The sequence below is a fragment of the Pteropus vampyrus genome, unplaced genomic scaffold, assembly GCF_000151845.1.
Source record: "Pteropus vampyrus isolate Shadow unplaced genomic scaffold, Pvam_2.0 Scaffold9, whole genome shotgun sequence".
NCBI classification, from domain to species: Eukaryota; Metazoa; Chordata; class Mammalia; order Chiroptera; family Pteropodidae; genus Pteropus; species Pteropus vampyrus.
The window spans coordinates 14319905-14345289 of NW_011888790.1; the positions used below are offsets into that span (position 1 = coordinate 14319905).

Below are 25385 nucleotides of genomic sequence, written 5' to 3' on the forward strand. Positions count from 1 at the left end.
CTCACAGAAAATGAGATAATAAGTGTGCTGCTTTAAGCCTCAAAGGTTATGGTAATTTGTTACCAAGCAATAGAAAACTAATACACCTCATAAAATATTTGGGAAATGCTGCTTCTTTTAAGTCATGTTTTAGAGATTTTAATAATTGACATAATTCATTCCTTATAAAAATTGTAAAAGTCACTAGTGAAGCTATCTAGTCATGGAGTTTTCTTTGTGAGATTTTAATTAAAGGTTCCATTTCCTTAATGTAAAATATTATTTGCATTTTTTTATACCTCGTATTAACTCGGGTAAGGTGTGTTTTCTTAGGAATTTCTCTATTTAATCTACAGTTTTAAATTCATCAGCACAAATTGTGTTGAAATGATTTTCTTATTATTTTAATGTATTTGTACTGTCTCACTTGTTTATTTTATCAACCCAGCAGAGAATTATCAATTTTTTAAAAATCAACTTTTAGATTTTATGTGCTATATTAAAAGTTTCTATTTATTAATTTTTGCTACTAGCTTCATTATTTCCTTCTTTCTATATACCCTTGGTTTTATTTGCTCTCTTATTTTCTAGCTTCTTGAAAGGAATGCTTATATCATTAGGTTTTTAGCCTTTATTTTTTCTACTATATATATTAATGCTATAATTTTTTCTCCAACGGGCCTTTAAATTTAATCTGCTGCATGTTTCAGTATGTAGTATTTCAATACCATTGACTTCAATTTTTTTCTTATTTTTATTTTGAATTCTTCTCTGACCAAAAAGTTAATTAGAAGTATATGCCATACTTTCCAAAAACTTCAGTACTTTCTATTTATTATTATTTTATTTTATTTTTAAAATTAATTTCTAGCTGAATTCTGCTGTTGTAACAAAACACATTCTGCATGATTTCAATTCTTTGAAATTTGTTGAATCTTCCTATATGACTCATTGGTCAATTTGTAGAAATAAATTACAGGATTCTCTGTATATCACTGAGGACAAGCTTGTTTATCAATGCTGAAATTATCATAATCTTTACAAAATTTATTTTCTTGTTTAGTCAGGTGCTAAGAGAAGTATTAACATGTTCCACCATGACCGAGGGCATTTTTATTCTTTTTTCATTTCTGTTAATTTTTGTTTTCTATATTTTAAGTGTTTGCTATTAGATGCATACTCATTTAAAATTCCTATCTTCCAGGTACACCAAATTTTATGTTTAAGTATCTCTCTTTTTAAATTTAGTTTTTTATGTCCTTATTGTTGTTTTTCCTGAAAGATTATACTTTCTGAAATTAATGTTGCTGAACAGGCCTTTTATTATTTTATGTAGTATTATATGGTATATCTTTTCTATCATTTTATTTTCAACCTTTCTTTATTTTCATATTTTAGATTTATATTATAAACTATGTAGTTTTTAGAAATTCATGCAGACAATCTTTATCTCACATTGATCATTTTTCCACTTTCATTTAACACAATTACTTATATACCATTATTTAAAAGTTAGAACAATGATGTTTTTTGTAATGTCAAATTTTAGTTGACTTTTTGGCATTTTTGAGAATGGCAATGTAAATTGAATGTAACCCAGTGGTTCTGGATAAGCATACTAACAAAGTTTTTAAAACATTTTTGCAGAAAGAGTTGTCCATAAAAGAAAAACAGTCATTTATGTGGATTACCCATTTTAATCTATAAAAAGGAAAGGGAAAGTAGACAAAATAACTACCATTGCCACAAAACCTGTCACCATACTCCCATAAAAATATAAATGGTTCCTATGAGGAAAATATATGAATAACTATAGAATTTGTTTTGTAGCCAGAAGATGTTTTAGCAACATTCAGATGACCTTGGTGAACTCTTTTGGTAAAATATTAAATTTTTAGTATTATAATTCTTCTACTTTTACTTTGAGATTTATAATTTCCTAAAAAACTTCAATAGCTTCAAATATCTTCTTGGAAAATAATTTAATAGCCTATCATAAAATCTTTAGGGCAGGTCCTGATTATGTGGTTTTCTTGAATCGACACAAATTTTAATTGAAGGTAAGAATTCTGCAGAATCTCAACTTTAATTTATTATGAATATATAATCAGATTCTTTTTTAAAGTGCCAGTAGTGATTACAATTAATGTTAAGTGAAAAAAAAAAAAAAGAATATGCATGCAAGTTCAAGAACTTATATTTTGTTGACTCATGTTTCCTTTATTGCATTCATTTGAAAAAGACAATCTAGTTACTGAGAATTAGCTAGAGCAAGTTGTTTTCTCTCCAGATAACTGCTCCCTCACAGAGAGACACAAGTTCCTGGGTAGAGCTAGAGGGCAAGGAAGCCATAATGCTGTCTCCTCTGAAAGCCGAGGGAAAATAAGGGAAAGTGAGAGGATCCCTAGCCAAAGAAGTTTGTAGTTTTTTACCCAGCCAAACTATGATGGAAAGGAATGGTGAAAAAGGGCAAACCTTCAGAAAACTTTCTCACCTTGCCAAAGGATACAGAGCATCACTTCTTTGGGATCCCTGGAAAAGCAACAGCCCCAGACCAGGATCTGTGCAAGTCCTGTTGCTTCAGGCTATGCTAGAATTGCCCAATAGTCCCTCCTTCTTAGAGCGCCAGCTGGGTACAATCAAAACTCCTTTCTAGAATGGTGGGCCAAGCATTGCCAGTAGTCTAATCTCATTGAGGCTGAATAGATGCTTAGCTGTTAAACTGCACAAGTATATAGAAGGTGTCTGGGGCTTCAAACCTATATACACTTTTTAAAAGATATCTAAAAACCAATTATAATTTTATATTCTAAATAACTTTGGCTATCAAATTCAAACAGATATACTGTAAACAGGTTGCAGCAGCCAACTATTAGTTGCTAAAGCTTATAGAATTTAACTACTTTTGGATACCAGGGAAAGAAAGACTCTTGATTTCCTTCCAATTAGAATAAAGATTTTAATTTGATACAAATGAGTTCTTCAAAACCTGGTTCAATATTCACCTCTCAAAATAAGACTCCATAAAAAATTAAACTAAAGTGTGTTCCCCAAAACACACTTACCATCACCATTTCCAGAATATAACAGAAAAGTAATTGCCTATCCACCCTTTTTTACACTTATTATTCATTTAAAAAAAAAACAATTGTTAATCAGAGCATAAAAATCTATAGCACTCAGTTGATATCTTTCATTTTTTTCTAAAGTGCCAGGAATAGTACTAAGTACACAATAGGCATTACAAATATGCTTTCTAAATAAACCTTTATTTTTACTTTATACTTTTTACATTTTAATGAGCAATTGTATGTATAAAGCTGTATTCATCCATCTGTCTTTTCAGATAAGCACCCTAAATTATATGCATCTTTAATCAAGAATAAAAATAGTTCCACTTTATTGCGTTAGATAAGAACAGTCTAATTAGAAACTACCCCTTTGTTTAGTTAAGGACTCAAGATACTAAAAAATCTGTTCTGTTTTTTTAAGAGGAAATATAAGTAAATGAATGTGTGTGAATGTATATCATATATTTTTTATATATTTACGTGTTTACATATGATATTTATAAATACATATACACATACAACAAATAAATTTATGTATAATAAAATTAAACAGAAATAGAAAAGAAGGTAAAAAAAGAACTGCAATTATGTACAATACCTGTAGTTGAAATTATATTATTATTTTGGAAAGAATTATGATAGGTATTTTGGGGAGCAAAGAGATATAAATTAAAATAATTCATATTGAACTTTACATGATCAAGAAATTGAATACATCTTAATACATACTTCAATGTTTTAATATTAACAAAATAACATATATTTGCAATAATGCAAGTTCTTGATTTATTTTATTTGTCCCTTTTCATTAACATATTAGTTTTCCCTCAAAAAATTAAAGTATTTTTATTCTTATAGATTGACTAGACATAAATAGTAAGTAACAAGTGAGAATCTATTTCTAATAAGGGGTTGTTTTGTTACTCTGAGCTTCTCAAATAACTTGACATATACTGGAAAAATCATTTCTAAAATGTTTCCTATTACATTGATCATCAGTGAAATATGTTGAGAGATCTCAAAATTGCTTCCTACCTTTAGTGTTATTCTAAACCTAACTTTCAGGTGTCAACCTATAATTCAAATCTCTTTGCTATTTTCATATTTAGTACAATTTAAATTTTTGAATATAGAAAACCACATTCGAATGTGCCATCCAATTAAGCAGTTTGGTTGTGTTAAAACATAGATGTTTAAATACTTCTAAAGAGTAACATATTAATGAGTAGGAAAACACCTAACATGAAGATCTTTTGTTACCATATATGCTAAGCATCATACTTCTCTCATGATAAAATTTCTGCATATAAACTATCTTTTGTTATTTTGACTAAACATTCATGCCACCAACATATTCTGACAAGTTAAAATATCAATAATTAATTAAAATGAAGTTGTTGATTTCTTTCTTACCTATCCTCTTCTATTCACACTGGTAAATGGAAAGCAAATATCTGGTTCAGTTTTATGCATGTCCCCAAACTTCAAGTGATACACATTATTTCTTTCTCCTCATATCTATTCCATGGAATCACATGCTGATTTAGCTGTTGAATAAGTTTCCAAACACAGGGATACCACTGCCTTCTTCTATGAGTCATTGTTTTTGGTCCATCCTCATTTTTCTTTGGAGTAAAAATTCTGCAGGACTCCCTATCAGCTGAAATTCTGCTAATGAGTCCTTTCTGGTCTTCTTTTAAAGAAGCTAAAGGTGGTTCACACTGGCAGGACTGTTACTACTGCAGTTATTACTTAGTAAGTCTGTGGTGAATATGTCTAGCACTTCACAGATGTAAGGATACTTATCACCAATAGACTTATGCTCTGAGACTTTAAAGAAAATTCTGAATCAATAATGGAAGTTCCATTTCACATCTTTTACTCTCGTATTTATTAAAGTTTTCAATACCCCATTCACATTTTTTTTCCATCTGAAGACCTATTAGTATTATCATTCCTGGTTCATTCATTTGCTCATTAAATATTTATTAAAGGCTTACTGCATGCCTTTGCTAGGCATTGTTCAGAGCATTGGGAGTACAGCTGTAAACCAGACAGAAATTCCTGCTTTCAAGGGATTTATATCTAGTGATATTAAACATAATGTATAAATAAAATATCCAAATTATATCCTGCTGATTTTACACTGCTGTTATTTTTCCCAGTGGCCAATGTTTGAAGTAATCCTTGAATCCTATTTCTTTCCCCACTATAAAATTCTTTTACTACTGTTTTTGTAAGCTTTTTATTCTCTGCATTTTTAATTCTTACTACTGCTACCATAACTGAAGTACATCCATGTAATCTCATTTCAGAATTACTGTAACAGCTTCAATCTCTTTCTTCATGCTGTATTCTACTAGTGTTATCATTTTCAGCCACAAATATGATTATATAAATCATGTGCTTAAAAATATTTCTCATTCATTCATTCAGCAAATATATACTGAAGAATTCATATGACAGGTATTATTTTAGGCCTTTGGAATATAATAGTGAATGAAAAAGACAAAGTCCCTAACCATGTGGAGCTTATATTCTAGTAGAAGAAAACAAACAATAAACACATAGGAACAAGGGAAAGACTATTGATTGTTCACGGATGATCTCTCTCTTAAAGTAGCATTTGAACTGAGACCTAAAGAAAGTGAGGGAATAAGCCATGTAGAAGAAATAATAGCAAGTTCTTGCCTGAGTAAAGGAATAGTAAAAGTGTTAGTGTAACCAAAGTGGAATGAGCTATAAAATGAAGGTAGAAGATGAGTTTCTAGAGGCATTGTAAAGAGAAAAGTCATGAAGTGTCTTAGAAACCACTTAGTGGACTTTGGGATTTTTTTTTTTTTTTCTGATGGAAAGCCAACAAAGATTTAAGCTTAGCTGTGACATAATCTGATTGACATTTTAAGAAATTGATCCTGCTTGGTTCACTGAGAAGAGACATGTGAGAGAAGATGGTGGCTTTGATCAGGATGGTAAGAATTAGTTGAATTCTGGATAAATTATGAAGATAGAACCTACAAGAAGACTCTAAGGTTTTGACTTCTGGAAACAGCAGCATGAAGGAGTCATTAGCTGCTATGGGGAAAACTACAGATCTGTAGAAAGTGGCAGGGAAGATCAGAAGCTCACTTTTTAACTTTAAATTTCTATTGGATATACAAGTGAATGTGTCATCTATTTAGTTGGATACAGAAGTCTAAAGTTTAGGGGACTGATCCAGTCTAGACCTGTAAATTTTTCATTTATCAGTGTCTAGATGGCACGTAAGTTGTAAAACAGTGTGCGATTATCAAAAGAATGAAAATATGGGTAGGAAAAATTACAGGGCTCACATAAATGATCAATCCAACACTCAGTTCCTCGTCATCATCAGTTCCAATGAGTTTCATTTCTTCTGACCTTTATATTTTGGTTCTGAAATGCTTAAATCAAGCATTCTACTCTCTCACTATTATCTTTGATCCTTCTTCCTATATTTACTACTCCCATTTTTCAAATTTATTCAAATTTGAATCCTCTACTTCATTGATCACTTCTTATCTTCGCTGCAATTCTTATTCAGCTTAGACTTTATGATATTCTTAAGGATATTCTCAATTATCTTGCCCCATTAGCCTTCCATAGCAATCGTCTGCAGGACAACAACCTAACATCAAAATGGCCATAGGTATTCTTTCCTCCCATACCTGCGATAAAGCTGTTAGAGGGGAAAAAAAAAACATACCTTTGATTCATTTATAGTGATCACAAATCTACTGCCTAGAACCACAAGTGGACACTTACCACTTGTCACTAATCCATCTATGATTTACATAGTTCTCCCATAATCCATCATGCTATGTAAATCTCCATATTCTTGAAATATCTTATCCTATCATCTCCCCTGCCACTGTCAGCTAGTTAGTTTTTTTTTTTTACTTTGTGGGGAAAATGGAAACCATTAAATGGAACCTTTAACTTTGTAAGATCCCTGCCTATAAATATGCTTGCATCAGCTTTCAGCCTTTTTTTCTACCCTCATTTCAAATTTAAAGAGACATTGCTCTTTCTATATAATATGCCCTGGATTTCATCCTTTTCTGCATCATCTGGTGCTCTATCGATTAACTTTCTTTTCTTCAGTAAATTTTCTCCCTCTGTATGTACTTTCCATATGTTTCAACGCACTCCAATTTTCTCTCTTGAAAATAATTCTCTCTTAAACACATATCCTATAGTGGTTATTATTCCTTCCTACTTCTCTTTAATTTTATATATACTGAGAAACTTTAGAAATAGCCATTTATTATTATTTGGACTAAATGTGCGTTTCATCTTGTAATAGAGTACAATTTTTAGTCTATAGCTAGTCTTCACATGAGCAGATTCATACCACTGCAATACACAGGAGTTCATAAACAAAATTCTACTCGAGTAGGCAGTGCCTTGTCCTTAGATTCAGTCAGAAGATCGTCCAATAAGGAAGACTTATATAGCTGTCCTACTAATTCACTCTGAAGAGTATCTTTCACATGACTAACCAAAAACTGCATGACTGTCTTTGGTACACTGTCTTGAATATTCTTTCTGACAATAAGAAAATATGATTTGATGAGCCATTCAATAATCTCACAATCTCGCTATTCACAGGCAGATAGTTTTCGTGAAACAGGAACCAGCACTTGCAGCGGATTCACAGCATGGCCTTTTTGTGGACTGCCTGGCATAATTTGAATTAGTTTTGATGTTTCCTCGGCTAATAATTCTTCAGCTTTTGAAGTTTTCAGCACTTCCCTCCAGTTGCCTGTTGATTCTTGAACAGCGTCTCCAACCCCACCACCTCCATATGCAACATTTTTAGTTTCCCTCCTGCTGTTCTGAATTAACTTGCCATCAGCCTCAGCAGAAGCAGCAGAGGAGGGTTCCTGGGAGGCAGGTGCCAAAGAACTTGGAACTTTAGACTTGTCTAGTGAGGCAGCTGTAGGTAATTCTCTTGCTAGCCTGTTTCTCCTTTGTTCCTCTGTCTTGTTGTTCATTGGCCCACAAGCATCAGCCAAATCTGGATGTTTTGTGATGATATAAGCCAACTCAATTGCCACTAAGTTATGAACAATTTCATATGTAACCAGCAACCATTTACAAAGAAGACAGTTACTACTTCGACTATGGCATTATGCAGTTTAGGAAACTGCAATAACTCCAGTGTACTGTAATTGCTACTGTGATGAATGATCCTTTCCATTTCCTCATGAACCAGTTACACGTACAGAGGCTGGGCTTTTCCAGACATTTGAAACTTCAGGCACAAACAAAGCTGGACGAGGACTGGTAGCATTTCTAATGGCAGTCAAAATGTCAAGAGTATAAAGGCCATCTAGTGAGTAAACAGATTCTAAGGTTTGCACAAAAGTATCATGGAAAATATAACAGATTCTAGCACCATCCCATAGCTCCGAATATATTTTAATATATTTTGCAGTTCCTTCAACAGGGTTACAATATTCTGTGGCAAATTGGTAATAAGCTGGAGTAAAGTAGCACTTTTATCATCCACAAGTTCACCATAGCTATTTAGAAGAGACTGTTATTGAGCAGCTAGAACATTTATTTTTGTTTTCAGTGCTGGTAAGCAGTCTTTGATGTGATGCATCAGTAACCTATTCAGAAACATTGTTCCATTTCCATTAGCCAGAGGTGGGTATTTCTTTTGAAGGAAAGCATATTCATCACGGATTGAATCAGTTACACTCTTCTTACTGTTAATATCTAGCTGGCTCTTGTTAACCAACTCCAGCTATTCCAAGTCTGATTGGTAGAACCCTTCCCATTAATACTTCCATGGCATCAGTACCTGCCTTCATGAGGTCTCAAGTGTAGTGATTACATCTAGGATTCTGCAACCCTCTGGGTCTACCTCTCTTGAAATTTTAAGTGCTCTGATGTTGCCATAATTGTATTAGCAGCAGTGACAGAGAGGATAATGGAACTGAGAAACCTAAGAATGAGCTCCCTGATTAGAAGCTCAATGCCCTTAGGCTGATCACCTACACGCAAACCTTGGTCATTCCTGGCAAATCCATAAGCGTAAGTTTGAAAATGCTGGGTGAAAAAAATCTTAAGATGAACTGGTTCAGGGCTTACTTTCTTATTATTTCCTGAAATCTTTTCTATTTCATTTTCAAATTCTTGTCAAATTTCATCGAAATCCTTGTAAAGCTTATTTTTTTGTGTGAAGAAATTTACCCCTTTCTTCTGCTTTAACCCCATTTTCTTTTCTTGTTGTTTTGGTTTATCTTCAATTGAAACATGGATCAGCTGCAGAATGAGAGGTCTCTGGGTGACAATGCCAGTCCCACTGAGAAGCAGGTCCCTCTCCACTGGGCTTTCTAGTACTGAGCTCTTTCCACTGCTCTGTATTCCCACCACCACAATTGGAGGCAACTGGGTGATGCTGGTGTCCACCTCTTGGAGCTTGTTAATAATAGGAATTAGCACTTCCATAACTTCAAAAACATGGGCTCCACTGGCCAGCCACATAAACAAATGGGGCCAGGGCCCAGAGTCTACCTTTTTCCTCCTCTCCTCCGCCCTCTTTTTGGACCCCTCACTTCTTATACAATTAAGCTCTTTGATATTGTTTTCTACAGCCACTGAATCCAATTCTTACTTTCCATTTAATCTTTCAGGTCACTGGAAACTTGATTTTCCTTAATTACTCCACTAAAATTACTCTCACCTAGATCACCCTTTATCTTCTTACTGCTAAATTTCAAAATTTCAATGGGTACTTTGTTTTTGAACTCTCAACATTATGAAACTCCTAATAAACCCTTTTACCATCCTCTCTTGACCCTGGCATGCACGATTCCATAACTTCCCGGTATTCCTGCCTTGCATCCATCTTTGTTTTATCTGTTGTAAGGTATATACTTCCTCTTTTCTTTCTCTTTCATTTAATGCTTTTCTTCCTCAGAGAAGAACCCTCTTATCTTCTCACTCAGAATACATTGGGGGTGCGGGGGAGGGCATTGGGATTTCATCAACTTCAATAGGTTCAATGAACTATTCTACAAATTCAAATCAATAGCTATAAACAAGATCTCACCTTTAAATCCCCAAATTATTTATATGTTCCCAACACTGTCAGCTCAATTTAATGTGTCCAAAACTGCACTCATCAGCTCCCTTCCCAAAATTCTCTATCTAATGGGACTCTTATCTCTATGTAGGGCATCCTCATCCACTCAGTTGCCAAACCAGAAAGTTTAAAAATCAGCCTTGACTTCTCAATAAGTCTCATTCTCCTCCCTTTAAACAACCATCAATTCTTATGTATTCACTATGTCCTTAATATCTCATGAATCAGCCTACTTCTCTCTATGCTGTTACTCTATAGGCTCATATTAATAATTTAGTGTTTTACTTGAAATAGAATATTGAGTTTCTCCTGTAATATTATCCTCAATTAGCTTTATAATACAGTGGATGGTCCAAAAATAAATAAATAAATAAGTTACCATTACTCTTTCATCTGTCTCTGCTTTGGATGACTACAAGAGACTTTTTACTGGTCACTTTGCTTTAGTCTTTTCTCAAATCATTCTCCAACCAGAGCCAAAAAAATGTTTCTAGAGGGGAGAGCTGATTAAATGACCTGCCGGTTTAAAATTTTTAATGGGTCCTCATGGTCCTTAGTACAGAGTACAAATTCCTTCCATGAAATATCTTATTTCTTGCCCTGACAACCTTCTACCTTCTATCTCACCACTATTTTCTGTCCTCTAGCTTATCTCATACTTTAGCCACACTATGTTATTTTCTCACTTTTTTGACCTATACAGATACTATTTCCTCTGCTTCAAATACCATGCTCCATCTTCCTCAGCTGGCAAACTTCAACACATCCTTTTATTTCCTTTTATTTACCTTTCTTGATTCTTCAGCCCCTTTTTATCCTCATCAATTAGATTACATAATCCTCTTACCCTGTACTTACATTGTATTGTAACTGTTTTTTACTAAACTATCTACTTCACTATATTATGAGATTCTGAAATGAGAAACTGCATTATTTACCATTGTATCTCTAAAACCTAACCAAATGTCTAGTACATTGTGTACATTCAAATATACACTGAATTCTGACTTTAAAAAAGAGAATGAAGGTAAGTAATATAACAATGAAGCATTCAAGTGGAAATGAATTAAATTAGGTCATGATTCAGATTCACATTTTTTACTTCCTTATCTTTTGAAGCAAATGAGTAGAACATTGGCATTTTTTTTTGAATAAGCAAATTTAAATCAGTTTTGGAAACTTTTAAATTTTAAGATCATCTAAAATTTAAAAATATATATATAATCTGGTCTAAACAGCACCCTCAGGAAATTAAACTAGTTCTAAATTCTGTGAAGTGTTTACTGAAATTTCTAAGAACCATCAGGAAGGCCATTAAAATGAGAACAAAAAGTACAAAAATATGGAATGTACGATTCTGGTTCCTCAGGGGGGAAAAATTGAGAGAGCTGGAGAATATTCAGGACAGTGGGTATATATCAAGCTCAAGGATAGGAATTAGGTAGGGATTCACTTTTTAACCACATTCTAGAAATAAAGAGAACCATTAGCATTTGGATAAAGAAAACTTCAAACAATTTAAAGTACTAAGTTATAAAGAAAGAAAATTTATAGGACTTATTACTCCAAGGTAAAAAAAAAAAAAGAACAAAGAAAGAAAGAAAAGCAGAAAAAGAACTGACTACCCCTAGGGGCATTCTTGCTGTAAGTTCTGGATGAGGCAATGAGGTAAACTTAATTCAAACACTGATAAGGGCACTCTGAAACATCATGCTTCCACATTTGACCAATGTGTTCAGAATGTGTTTCATGCAGTCTAGGATTTCGCTCACATTACTCCTTAGTAGATTTTGTCTATATTTACCCTTAAATGAATCAGAAATGATAAGAAAATAAATAGTTATTTAATAATCAGAATGTTTCTTAAACCAAATTTTAAAAAAAGAAACTGTCCTCCTTGTGTATGTTAGTCTGCTTTTGTCTTTATCACTAAACTTAACATTTGTGGCCAAGCTGAGCTACTAAATCGTACAGGTAGATTTAAAGGTAGCCCACAGTCTGGGACAAATCCTGGATCCTGGCCAGGGGCTATGTCACTGTCTCACTGGCTAAAGACAGGACAATGATTTGTCACAGTACTGGTTCCACAAGGCCCTGCATGTCCACAGCTCTCCAGATACCAGGTACAGCTATTACAGCGGAATAAGAGTGTTTATACATTGTATTCTAGTTTTTCAGTATTCAAAATTCTCTTGGCCATCTGAAGCTAAGTTGCTTAGACCTTACATAGGCCTTCCTAAAGGCTGGAGGACAATTTGATCACCTGGGACACCCTAGATGCCTTACAGTTCATAAGTTTTACACACTTTAAAATCATTAATATTTAAAATTTAAAACACTGTAGAAAAATGTATATTTAAAAATGCAATACCTAATAATATTTTGCCCTTTAGATTTTCATTATCTATGTTCTTTCCTTTTATTTTTATGTGTAAATATATGCTATGTTTTTACACTGGAGGTTAATTTGTGATCCAGTTTTTTGAATAAAAAACATGTGTTGAATGTAGACAATCTGATACAATTTTTCATTGCCAATGTTAAGTTAACATTTGACAGATAATATTTTTCTCACTGATAAAATAATATATTTTCTATGATAACTATGTGATTTAGAAAAATCTACAAGTTTTATTTGCTGCAGTAACTAATTTCCAGTTTCTTAATTAAAAATCATGCCTCTTGAAATCCTTTTCAGAAGGAACCCATTATAAAACTTTTTGAATTGCCCCTGAAAATCATAAATGGGTGATTCTTTTACTACTGGCATTAAAAGTGAGACTACTTGAATTTTTAAAATACCTACTTAGCATTTATTGTTTAAAATATTAATGCAAACTATATTCCTGGAGTTTCTCAAATTTATTCTTAATAGATATGTAAATTTACTTATAATTACATTTGCAAATTCTGATACAATGTTTATACAGGCCTGCTATTTGAAAAAGTTCAAAATTCACCTTTTTCTACTGCTCAGAAATAATATTTATGTCTACAGACAGAAAATTTCATAATTTTTAAATATACCATTTACATTTAAAGATGTATCTGAGATTCCTATTAAACTGGTAAAGAAATGAGTCCACAGCTATACATCAACCATAAGTCTATTCATTCAGCACTTTATATATTCCGCTCAATGAATGAAAATTATAGCACTCTGAATTTTTTACCAATAAAAGCTTCATCATAAAAGAGGTTTAGAAATACAGTGCAAATATTTATACAAAAGACACGACTTTAGAAATGGATAATGGATAATATTGTTTAGATGATCTATTCTCAAGACCTTTTTAAAGAAAAGAAAAAAAAAATTCAGATAGATTTAAGTTATACATAATCCAATCTGTTAGTTTTCTAACTTAGGAGCAAAAACAATTGAAAGCTTTATTGAAAGCCTTATTTTTAAATGACTGAAGTAACCCTAGGATACTATTATCATTTTACATTGACACATACTTTATAAAAGCTTTAAGGAAAACTAAAAATAATTTTATTACAGAGCTCTTGATAATGTGCTCTAGATTGTTCTTTAACAATGGGAGACACTAAATTTATGTGTACTTTTACTTGTATCCCCTACCCTGACTTCCTAAACTCTCATGTACTCTGAAATTTGCATAATGTTTTTCACCTTACAAAAAGTTATAAAGTATAATCATTAAATTTCAGAAAACGTAGGCAGCAGTATTAAATACCCACCATTGTGGCTGGGCATGGCCAAGAGAGAATCTCTATCTTCACAATATTATAAATTATGTCCAAAGAAAAATAACGTACATACATGTATACATACACACACACACACACACACACACACACGCACACACACACGCTTCACTTTTAGCCAATGGGAATGAAGTTAAGTTTGACTTTAGGACACTATCTTTCTTTTCTGTGAATCTTTTCCCCTGCAAGGGGCCTCTTTCAATAACTATGCTTTGTGCACAATCTTTCCTGTTTGAAAGGTGCTTTCTTGAAAGGATATGATATACTAAATTATTTAACATGTAAATAATGGGTAAGAGTTTTATCACCACTTGTAGAAGAGAGGTATTTAGTTGTGTTTTGAACAAGGGACAGATCCTTTTAAAACAAACTGATCGCTAATTACAGAATTCTTTCAGGAATCTGTGAACAAGTGAGGGAGATATTTTGAAGGAAATAGATTTACTTTTCTAATAAAAGTTGGATGCCATTTACAAACACTGTGCAAGGCAGCAGGGTGAAATTACATCACATAAGCAATCACCTATACTTGCGTACAGGGCTGGCCATAAAATCCTGACACAATATATTTACTGGGGTCACTTCCATTTTATCTTGTCTTATACTAAAATGTAATGGGTTTGGGGACTTAATATAAGCAGCTATCTGAAGACAATACTTAAAAAAAATATTCCTACATAAATTCAGACAGTGAAAATAAAAAGGAAAGGACTGTGTTGCTTAGCCTACTTCAGGAGCAATATAGTGAAGATTAGATAATATCATGAGACAGGAGAGAGACACAGACAGTAGAGAAAGAGCTACGATTGGAAGTTATTTTTTTAAAATCTCACTAGTGTTTTAATGTAATAATGTTCTTTGCCTGGATGCCTAGATGAAGTATAGCAAAAAGCTGATAACATTGGGCTCAGTGTTTTCCCCATTAAACCACACAATGCTAAGTAAAAAGCAAATTGTGATAAAAATTAATATATTGATTATTCGTTGAAATAAATTGAATCTTATTACTTTAGGTATACGGAATGAATTCATGTTTGTACTTCAAACATGAAATCATAGGCATATTATTTTAATATTTTCTGAAATTGGACATCACGAAAAAGACCAATACAATCACTTCTTGTCTAAAAATGTTAATCCTTTGAAACTTTAGAACACTTTTTCTAATTTTCTAGAAACTTCTTGGTTAAAGGAAGAAAGAAGAGCAATATCAAGGATCAATGCTGTTGATTAAATGGGCTGATAAAATAATTTCTCTCAGTAACTAGAAAATATATTGCAACCCAAATCATACACTTGTATTTAGAGGGTAAACTCTCAAGGTTTTAACTTTTGATGTAGCCCATCAGTAGGACATAAAAACATTTATATAGTCTAAGGAAGCCTTTATTCTTATTTTTAGAGTGATACATGGAGATGAATGTTATGAGTTATTAAAACTTTTTAAAACACCAAATGACACCACAAAGCAACTTCACACTTTTGCATTAGTTACTGCAGTAGCTATATATTTCAAAAAGTAACCTATATGACAAATTGCATACAAGTAACTGTCTGATGATCTGGTGTGTACATAATTCAATTCGTCAATAGTTAAATTTAATGAAGAAGCTAACTTACCGGTGGATCAGCCCCCTTAGAACCAGTCAGACTTCCTGTTAGGGATTCGATATCCTGAAAAGGGGAGAGGTGTTGATTGTAAAATGCTACTCAATGGCATGGAGAATTTCCCAGTCCCACAGTGTAATATTTTCTTTAAGCTACAAACTTAGGGTACTCAGCTGTATTTGTTTTGTTTTGTTTTTAAACAATCTTGCTACACAAATGCTATACAACTAGCCTATATCTAAAAATTTGGATATTTTCTCAAACTCTGTACAATCTGTAAAAAGAAAAAAATATAAATAGACTAATTATTCCTGAAATATGCAAGAAAATAGCTCTAGGTGGGAGAGCAGATGTTTTGTTCTCTAAGAAGCTGAAGTGAGGGCAGAAAAGAAAAATGAAAATTTAATAAAACCACAATTTAACATATTATTAGCAAGAATATTAATCGCATGGAAAAGGCTGAACTCAGAAAAATTTTCAATTAGCTATAATCCACTCTGTTACTATATATAGAAAATGAAAATATATGCAGATACATAGATTAGCTATTCTTTTATGAGGATCGACTTCTAATCTTGAATCAGTAACCACAGAAGATCATGCCTGAGTACTGATTATAATTGTCAAAGGTATCATAAATGAGGAAATGGGTGATGCTTGACAGCATGCCCTGTTTACAGGGACAACTACAGCTCAGTCTGATTGGCTGCAGGCTTTGGTTCATACTAATCATATGACTTCTTCGAAAGAACCTAGAACTCCAGATTTTTGAGCAAAATCTCTCAGGATTTTAATGTTTACAACTGTCTTAATTTTTAAATCATTCTCCCACACCCCCCAAATGAAAAAACAAAACCAGTTTTCTCAAAGGCTGCTGGATAGGAGTTTAGGGCTACAATGAAGAGTTATACTTTTTGCTAAAAAGTTTCTTTCTTGTGACCCTGGTCACTTCTTATCAGTTTGGATCTCACTGTTCCCCAGGTTGAGGAACCTGGGGAAACATAGTTGCAGTAAGAAATCAAATATGGAAGATAACTGAGTAAAGATAGAAGGAAAATAAAATTAGATACCTATGATCAGAGAAGCAGCCAATGATACCTTGATATCATTAAGAAGATTTGTGCCAGTTCACTTGGGACTTAATCACATCATTTTCCTGATATCTCAAAAATGGGGAATCTTAACAATAAATATGGGGCTGAAATGAGCATATTAAAGGCAAGGCAGGGGAGAAGGTAGAGATGGTGTGATTAAAGTTTCCATTTGAAGAAGCTGACTTTGAATGGAAAGTCAATGGGTGATGAAGTTCTACATGAATTTTTCATTAGGGCCACAAATGGTAAGAAAATCACAAGGGATACTTGGCAAGAAAATTATTAAGTTGTCTTCTCTATAAAGGATATATTGTATATGATACTTTTCCCTATCCAGCATCCCATTGAGGAACTTCTCCTCCTTCTCCACCCTACTCCCCATTCTAGCTCCAAAAGTGGCTTACAAAAATTGCTTCAAATGTTGTAGGAGCCTGATGGAAAATTAAGGCAATTTATATTCTGGACGATATAATGTTAGAGTCTAAATCCTCGATTCTACCATTTGAGCAATGTTTCAAACTAGGTGTTCTCTTTGCCTTCAACGAAAATAGTTCCTGGCTCTCAAAATCTAAAAGAATCCTAATTAATATGTCTGCATCATTGTTTATTTTTTAAAGGGTCTCCCTCTCCACCCTGTTGAAATTCTTTATTCCAACACAATGCACACCATAAACAACCAAATGACCTAAACTATTTGCTCTTACATGTTCTTAAATATTCTTGTTGTCATCTGAGTAAGTTGTATCTTTATATAGTAAAAGTAAAGCATAAAACATAAATTGGCAAACAAAATTAATATCTTTTTTAATCTGAAAATAAAATATAATTTAAAAAATTGTTTTAGAATTCATGAGATGAATGAACAGATAAGAATTGGAAGTAAAATGGTTAAAACAGTATGTTAAAAGAAAACAAAATACACAGACCATTTTCCTGTTATGATAATGACAAAAAACAAAGTTATATTTATATGAAAGTTTTATTCCAAGTACCTTCCATTCTTCATAGAAAGGCATATAAATTATATTAACAATAGAATTTCTGATGATGTTACCAGAGACGTAATAGAGAAATTGATTCAGATAAAAAGTATTTTAGCAATTAGGTGATGCATTTCATCAAATTGTTAAAAATTCTATCATGAAGACTTCTTGCTATCATATATAAATTGGGCCAATTTTCAGATTTCTAAAATTTTAAACTTTTCACAATTTCATGGTCTTGAGATAAATAAAGCAAAAGTAGAATTTAGAAAATGAATAGAAGTGGCATTGATATTTGGTTTTTAACATGTTGGATTAAAGCAAATTATGAACTCATGGTTCTACATAGTACTGATATACTTTTTATTCCATTTATTTGTTTAACTGAAAAATAATTTTTTAAGTTTGTGTTCTATTTTGAGTGTAAGTTTAAAAAGAGTGGACAGCCACACAAGTTAAACAAGGCTTATTTCTCATTTAGTGTAAAAAAGAAAAATTTCAGGTATGAATATGAGGAATGTGTATGAATGCATTTATGTGGTAAAATTAGTAGATGAAATGAATTCTTTGAGAAACTCTGAACATAATTAAAAGTAAGTTAATCTCTTTGATGGTTATTGAATATTTTATCTGCAAAATATAATTGAAATCCTTGATAAATGTGTCTACCTTGTTATTTAAATGTCTTTATAAAGATAACAGCAAAAGGGGACATCAAAAAGTAAACATACCGAAAAATTTTTGACTAAATTCTGTAATAATATTTGTTTGATTAAAAAATTTAAAACAAATTGATTTTTACTGTTACAAAATTTATTTAATTCTATTGTACATCATGTTCATTTAGATTTAATAGCTATTAAAATAACTAGTACTTACTGAACATTTACTAGATGCCAGGCATTCATTAAATGCTTTATACATATTATAAACAGACTTATAAGGTAGTTGTAGTAGCCTTAAAAGTCGGTTATTTCTTTTCTGATGTAACAGGTTAAAAGTTTATAAAACTTACCCAATATCACACAGCTATCAGAAGTAGGGTTATAAAACATATTTTTTGTATGACTCCAAACCTGTGTTTTTAATACCAGTTATAAAGACAGCTTCTCCCTGGCATCCTGGGGACCTTGCACATATCCACACAGGCCATTAGATAAGGCTAACCCATAGGCTGGCCTAAGTCTTAGTGGAATGTCCTGTGAATCTTCCAAGAACATCACGAGGCCGGCTATCTTATGAAGAACTTCCACATGGCTGCTTATCATTCTCCACCGGGCACCAATGAGGTATGGAACTTTCTACCGCACTTCTCCCCATCCCAGATCCACCTGCAAGCTATAAGCTGCTTAGGTGCAATGTGGAATTGTCTGCTGTCAACAGAGCAGCCTACCACTCTTATTGTCTATCATCTGACCCATCCAAGTTGTCCTGTGCGACTAGGGACCAGGGCCAGAACTAGAATGAGGCAAGTAATATGTTGAGAGTACCAGTTTTAAGGAGGCACTTATTCTAAGGGTGATACAAGTGCTGACCCTATACTTGCAGGACCCCAAGAGTAAATGCCTCCTTAAATTTTGTGCCTCAGCAACCTCATTCAACCTCAAGAACAGGGTGGGCAGTTGTATAATCCGGGAGTGAGTGACTCCTTAAACTTTGTGCCCTAAGCACTTTACTTGTCTCGCCATAGTCCTGGCCCTTCTAGAGATGTGGAGAGCTGACACCACAGTGACTTTGTTTGCTGTATATGTAATAAATTCTTTAAATGCATCTGGACTCATTGTCTCCTTCCCATTGGAATCTATGGCAAGCCAACCTAGTACCTGCCTGTGTGCTGCTGCTCAAGGACTGCTTGCTGCCTGATACCAGTATTACATAGCCTCCATTATATGGGTTGTTATCATCCACACAGAATAAAACAAACTAGGATCTATTAATTATATAATCAATTTTATTTCTTGAAGAGAAATTTCAAGCAATGAAAGTTTCACTTCCTTTTCTAAGGTGTCAGTTACCTAAGTGTGGTTATACAAACTATGTAGAGCTGGTCTCTTAGTATTAGAAAGCTCTGTGTTCCTGAAATGGAAACCTGGTAATCCAAGGCTGAACCATGAATCAGAAGTCTTAAAGCTTAGAAAGGTTGATCTGTGGGTGGAGTGAGGCAATCGGCATCAGAGCTCTAAGTACAGTGAGACTTGAGGGCATCCTGGAGCATGGGTATCACCTCAGCACAGGTTTAAAAGGAATTCTACATTGTGCTGCACTGATGCTGTTGGTTTCTCAGGTTCCAGAGTCAACATATTTTTCTCCTTGACAGACAATTAGAATAATGGAGCTATAGGGATTGTGTAGTTTTCAGTGCAAGTCATTACGTTCAGATGCTCTAAGCCTGCTTCCTCTGTGTGGAGGTGGGAAAAAAGGAAAAGATTGGGATTTGAGGTCTTCTTTAGAGTTTCTGCTGGATCCGTATTTTTGTCCCATAAGATTAGCCCGTTATGATCAAGAAAAAGATATTAAAGTAGTTTGGGTGTAAAATACATTAAAAATAAAGAATAAAAATTCTAAACAGTTAATTGAATCTAACATTGAACATGCCATAAGACCCAGAACATCTCAAAATCTGATCCTTGCATTTAATGTTAAATTTTCAAGTATTACTCTTCCAAAAAGTTACTTTATATAACATAAAAACATTTAAAACATCACAATATTATAACCAGCTATGAGTATTTTAAAATTTGATTTATGCATATTTATAATTTGGGACTATTTTAGAAATTCTTTGGGGGCAAAGTGATTATATCTCAAAATAGAGTACAACTTAGTACATTAAACATCTACCAAAAATGTATCAGTACAGTGAAATCAATACAATATTGTAAAATATCAACAATTTTTATTGAATGATTGTATTTAAAATTTGTTTCAAGGTCTTTAAAAACATTTGATTATGAGGTTTTTATGTTTGTACAGAAGTTTACAAAATTCATGTATTCAAAATATCAAAATCAAGCACTTCTATCATCCCTTTTATAGAAAAATTCTTCAAAATATCCCTCATCTCCTATTATCTCTTGATGCAGGCTTTTGTCCCCACTACATCACTACAATCCTTCTTATCAAGGTTGCCAATGACATCCAATTGGCTGAATCAGTTGTCAATGTTTCATCATCATTTTTCTTGATCTCTAAGTCATATTTGACACAGTGGGCCATTCCATTCTCGTTGAAATCCTTTTCTGTCTTGGTTCCCATTCAGTTTCATCCTCTATATGGTTTTATTTAGTATCATGGCTTTAAAACACGTGTGTGAGTGAATTCTGAATTTATAACTTCAGCCTCGACTTATCCTTTGTGATCCACACTGCCTATTCCGATCTCCACTTGGAAATAGTACAGTCATCTAAAACTTAATAATGAAAATCAAACTTGTTCTCACTTCAATCCCTCTTCCAATGGTGAATGACATCACCATTCACCAAGTTTCTCAGGTCCAAATCCATCAGCAAATCCTGCCAATTGTATATTTAAAATACGGCTTAAATTCAGCTACTCATTATCACCTACATTTTTTTCCATCCTAATCCTTTGGACCATATTAACAATTTCTCCCTTGGACTAGAGAAATAGCTTGCTTCCTAACTGCTGTCCTTCTGTCTGTTCTTATTTCCCCCGACTCCATGTATTCTCCACATGGCAGTGAGAACTATCTATTCAGGTTAGATCAGATTACTCCCCTGATTCAAACCTCCCAAGGGTTTCACATTATTCTTAGAATGAAATAGAAACTTGTTACTATGTCATGCAATGCCCTGTGGTGATCTGATTTTGGCCATAACACTGATCCTACTTTTTGCTATTATCTCTTTCTCTCCTGCCACCCAGTCACACTAGCCCCTTTGCTGTTTCAAAAACAATTCGAATATGGTTCCTATCTCAAGGCCTTTGCACATGCTTTTCCTGCTGCTTAGGATGCTCATTCCTTAGTTACCCTCCTTGTTAACTCACTTTATTCAGATCTCATTTTAAATACCAAAATCTCAGACAGACTTTCCCTAACTATCTAAATCAGTGAAGGTTCCACATGGAAACAAATGACAAACTCAAAAACATGTTAAAAGAGCATTAAAAAAAAAGGATAATAGTATGGACGGTTTTATAGATCCAGAGGAATGGTGACGCACAGGGACTAGAAACCGATGGAAGCTATGACCACACCTAAGTCCAAAGTAGTAAAATAAAAAAGAAAAATGCTGTCAAAAGCCGAGCAAGGGTTGAACATCTCTCATAAGCCTCTAGAAAAGCTTGCCACACAGTGGAAGCTCAATAGATAGTTTTTGAATGGATGACTGACTGACTAAATGAATAAAGCACATAATACCATTTTTATACATAAAAAAAACTTAAGCTCAGAATATATAAATGATGTAGTTCTCATTTTTGTATAAATGCATCACTTTGAGAGCATGGCTTAAGGCAATAGTGGTTGCATAAATCTTTATGCAAAGCCTGAATAAACAAACTAATGAATGACTTGCCCAAGATCATACAGCTGGTGAATGCTGGAAAGAAGCTTTGAAACTCCAAGTGCTATAACCCCAAACCCAGTGTACTTTCTATTCCATTACACATCACTAATGAGACTTCTTCCTAAAGCAAAATGCACTCAATTCTGTATTATCTCATCTTGAGGCATAAGAAGGAAAATATACAAAATAATTTAATAGGCAGTAAACAATACATTAAATTTATCATCTGGTGAAATACTGCCAATACTTTAGATTAAAGACTTTATAACTTAATCATTATACAATGAATAAATCAGTACTTGAAAACTTTGTCTAACATATATGCTTAGTACTAATACACAGGTCAAATACATCAAGCTAAAAATTAATAGTTTATTTTTATGTAATATTTCATAGTATGTGAGTTCTCAGCACTGGGAATGAGTGAGTCAGAAAACAAAATTTCCTTAAAAAAATCATTCGGCTTTCCACATAATGCTTAATAGAAACAATCCTTCATCACAGAACACCAGTTCCTTGAGGCAAGCATCCAAATAATGAAGCTGAATTTGTTAATGAGGCATCTTCCTTTTCTACCAGACTTAAGCTGTTAGTGTTTCCTTGGCAACTTTACAGGGTAAATTTCCTGGGAGGCAGAGAAGAAACAGAAAAAAACACATACAACCAATTTTATAAATCTTTCCTTAGGAAGCCAGACAGAGCTCTATTTAGTCACTCTTTAAAATTTTTTAAAAAAAAGGAAAAATAACTACACTTTTGCGTTGAGCATAGTCTAGCCCAAATCTGAATTTTCCTTGAGCCACATAAATAATTCCTTCAAAAAAAAGAATAGTTGAGCCTCTATGGTGACTGAGGCACTGTGCTGGACACAAAAACATGATGAATATGTTAAGGTCACAGCTTTCAGAGGGTTCAAAGTCTAGTAGGGAGTGAGAACGGCAAATGCGGTTTAGTTGACGTACAGTATACACACAATAAACGCAAGGTGCCACCGTGAATCTGGTGCATGGAAAGCTAGAGTCTATGAGATACTGACTTCAAGGATCTTTCAGTCTAAGAGTATGTCTATCTGCAAAACAACATAAAGAAGAATTCTGAGAAATAAAGTGTTAATATTATAACAGGTTGAGGGGTACATTTTATAGGGTGTACACAAGTTCGAATATTTCATATTGCCAGAACTATATTTAATTTTTGAATGTATACTGAGTAAGGCTGTCCTAGGAACTTGGTTGGGTAACATAACAATGAACATTTATTGAACATTTACTGTACCAGTCACCCTGCGTAGAGCTCTACTGCCTCATTAAAGAGCACCCTATCTCTTCTACCCGTTATTATTTTCATCACTTTCAAGATGATGAAACTGAGTCTTCAAGGGTTTAAATTATTTGACAAATATCTCACAGTTAATAGATGTTCAAATCTAGGCAGGCTGACTGCCTAGATTTTTAACAATTGTGCTCTCTTAAATAAATTGAGGTATGAAAGGGGGGGGGCAAGGGTTTCTTGCTATGCCACATAATGACTTGAGAGAAAACATATTCATTCCATATTTGTAGAGGAATATGAAATTTTAGAATTTTTCTAATGGAAAAAAGAATATCCTTGTTTGATCTACAGATATGAAAGTTAATGCTACTAGATTTAGCAAAAATAAAAAGTAAAATTCCAAATATTTTTGTTATATATTTATAATTTCAAAGTATTCTCAAAGTCGAAACTAAATAGGAAATCCAATATGTATCAAAGACACATATGTGTCAGTGTTGCATGCAATAGGGTATTCTGAAGAAAGTTTCAAAGAGATTTAAGATTCTGTGTTTTCCATGGAGTGCCTCTTTGAAGCACTTTACTTTATGAAATTTTTGAATTGCTTTTATCTTGTCTATTCCTTTCTGTATGGCTGAGGTGATAAAGGGAGCCTTTTGCTAAATCCTGACTCAGTTTCATTCAGCTCCTCTTTGCCAGCTTTTACACATTCATTCATCCTTGTTATCTCAAACTCAATATGTCTAAATCAGATGTCATCTCGTCTCCTCCTCTGCCACTATTTTGGCCAGCTGCCTCCCGCCCAATTTCTTCTCCCAGCACTTATCTTTGTTGGGATTTTCAATAAACAATCTGTCATTCAATCTAGATTCCTATAGGTCAACAGAGTTTTCTCTCAGTCTCGTATCCATACACCAAGACAGTCTATTTTTCTTTCTAAATATCTGTTCAGCCTAATTTATTCTCTTCTTTCAAGATCCATTGCATTCACTACCTTAGTTCAAAGCCTCATTTTATTTTTCCCCATCCGTGGCTTTCTCCAAAATAATGTCTTTTGTGAGCTATTTCTGAGTTATTTTTTACACTCTCACTCTCAAACAGAAAAATGTTTCTTGGAGTGTAGCCTGTGGACCAATGGCATCAGTGTTACCTGGGAACTTGGAAATGAATTTTCTTGGTCCTTACCCCAGACCGACAGAAACTGTGTGTTTGACAAATCCTCCAAGTGAGTCTAATGCAGGCTAATGTTTGAGAACCACTGCCCCAGAATGATGTGTTCCAGATGTAAATATGTACAGGTAACTCCTGTACTCAAAATTCATCCTAAGGTTCCCATTCTTAGGAAGAAAAAATATTGAGTATCTTTATGCATGAGGTCTTTCATTTTACAGTTGTGGACTACTTTTCTCATTTCATCCTCCACCACTTCCTCAAAAGAAACTTTATACTCCTATCATAATGAACCCTGTACTTCTTCTCTGTGTTAAGTGTTTTCTTGCTTCTATGCTTCTGCTCCACAGATCCTTCTGCCTGGAAAGTCACCCCTCTTCTCTGGATAAATCTTACTCACTCTTTGAGAGTCATCCCAGGCATTACCTCTTCTCAAGAGACTTTCTTGAGTCCCTCAGGCTAGAGTAATGGTTCTACTTTACTTCACAGGATCTTGAACTTAACTCTTTCATGATTCTTACTACACCTTTTTATAATTCTCATTTTATTCTTCTGTCTTTCCCAATTATTTAAGGGCTAAACAACTCAGTGTTGCACTTATCGTCACTGTATCCTCAGAAGTCATCATAAATAATAACCAATAGGTGTTAAAAAAATTAAACAAATTAATGTTGAATTTAGCTTCCCATGAACTCCTCACACAGAGAAAGAATGAGGTGATTGGCTGACATTAGTACTTGAGATCACTTTGAAATGTGCATTATCCTATATTAACAGGTTTATATTCTGATTACATTTGGGTTTGTTAGCCATTGAGAAGCTAATTATCTTTG

General features: G+C 33.5%; 1 protein-coding gene and 1 pseudogene across 1 annotated transcript in view; both read right to left on the reverse strand.

Annotated features, from left to right (window-relative positions):
• Positions 1-25385, reverse strand: part of PPFIA2 (PTPRF interacting protein alpha 2) — a 465706-nt gene that overhangs the window by 367029 nt on the left and 73292 nt on the right. Inside the window, 1 exon segment of the mRNA XM_011374878.1 lies at positions 15517-15570. Coding sequence (XP_011373180.1) covers positions 15517-15570 — 54 coding nt within the window.
• LOC105302061 lies at positions 7442-9536 on the reverse strand (annotated as a pseudogene).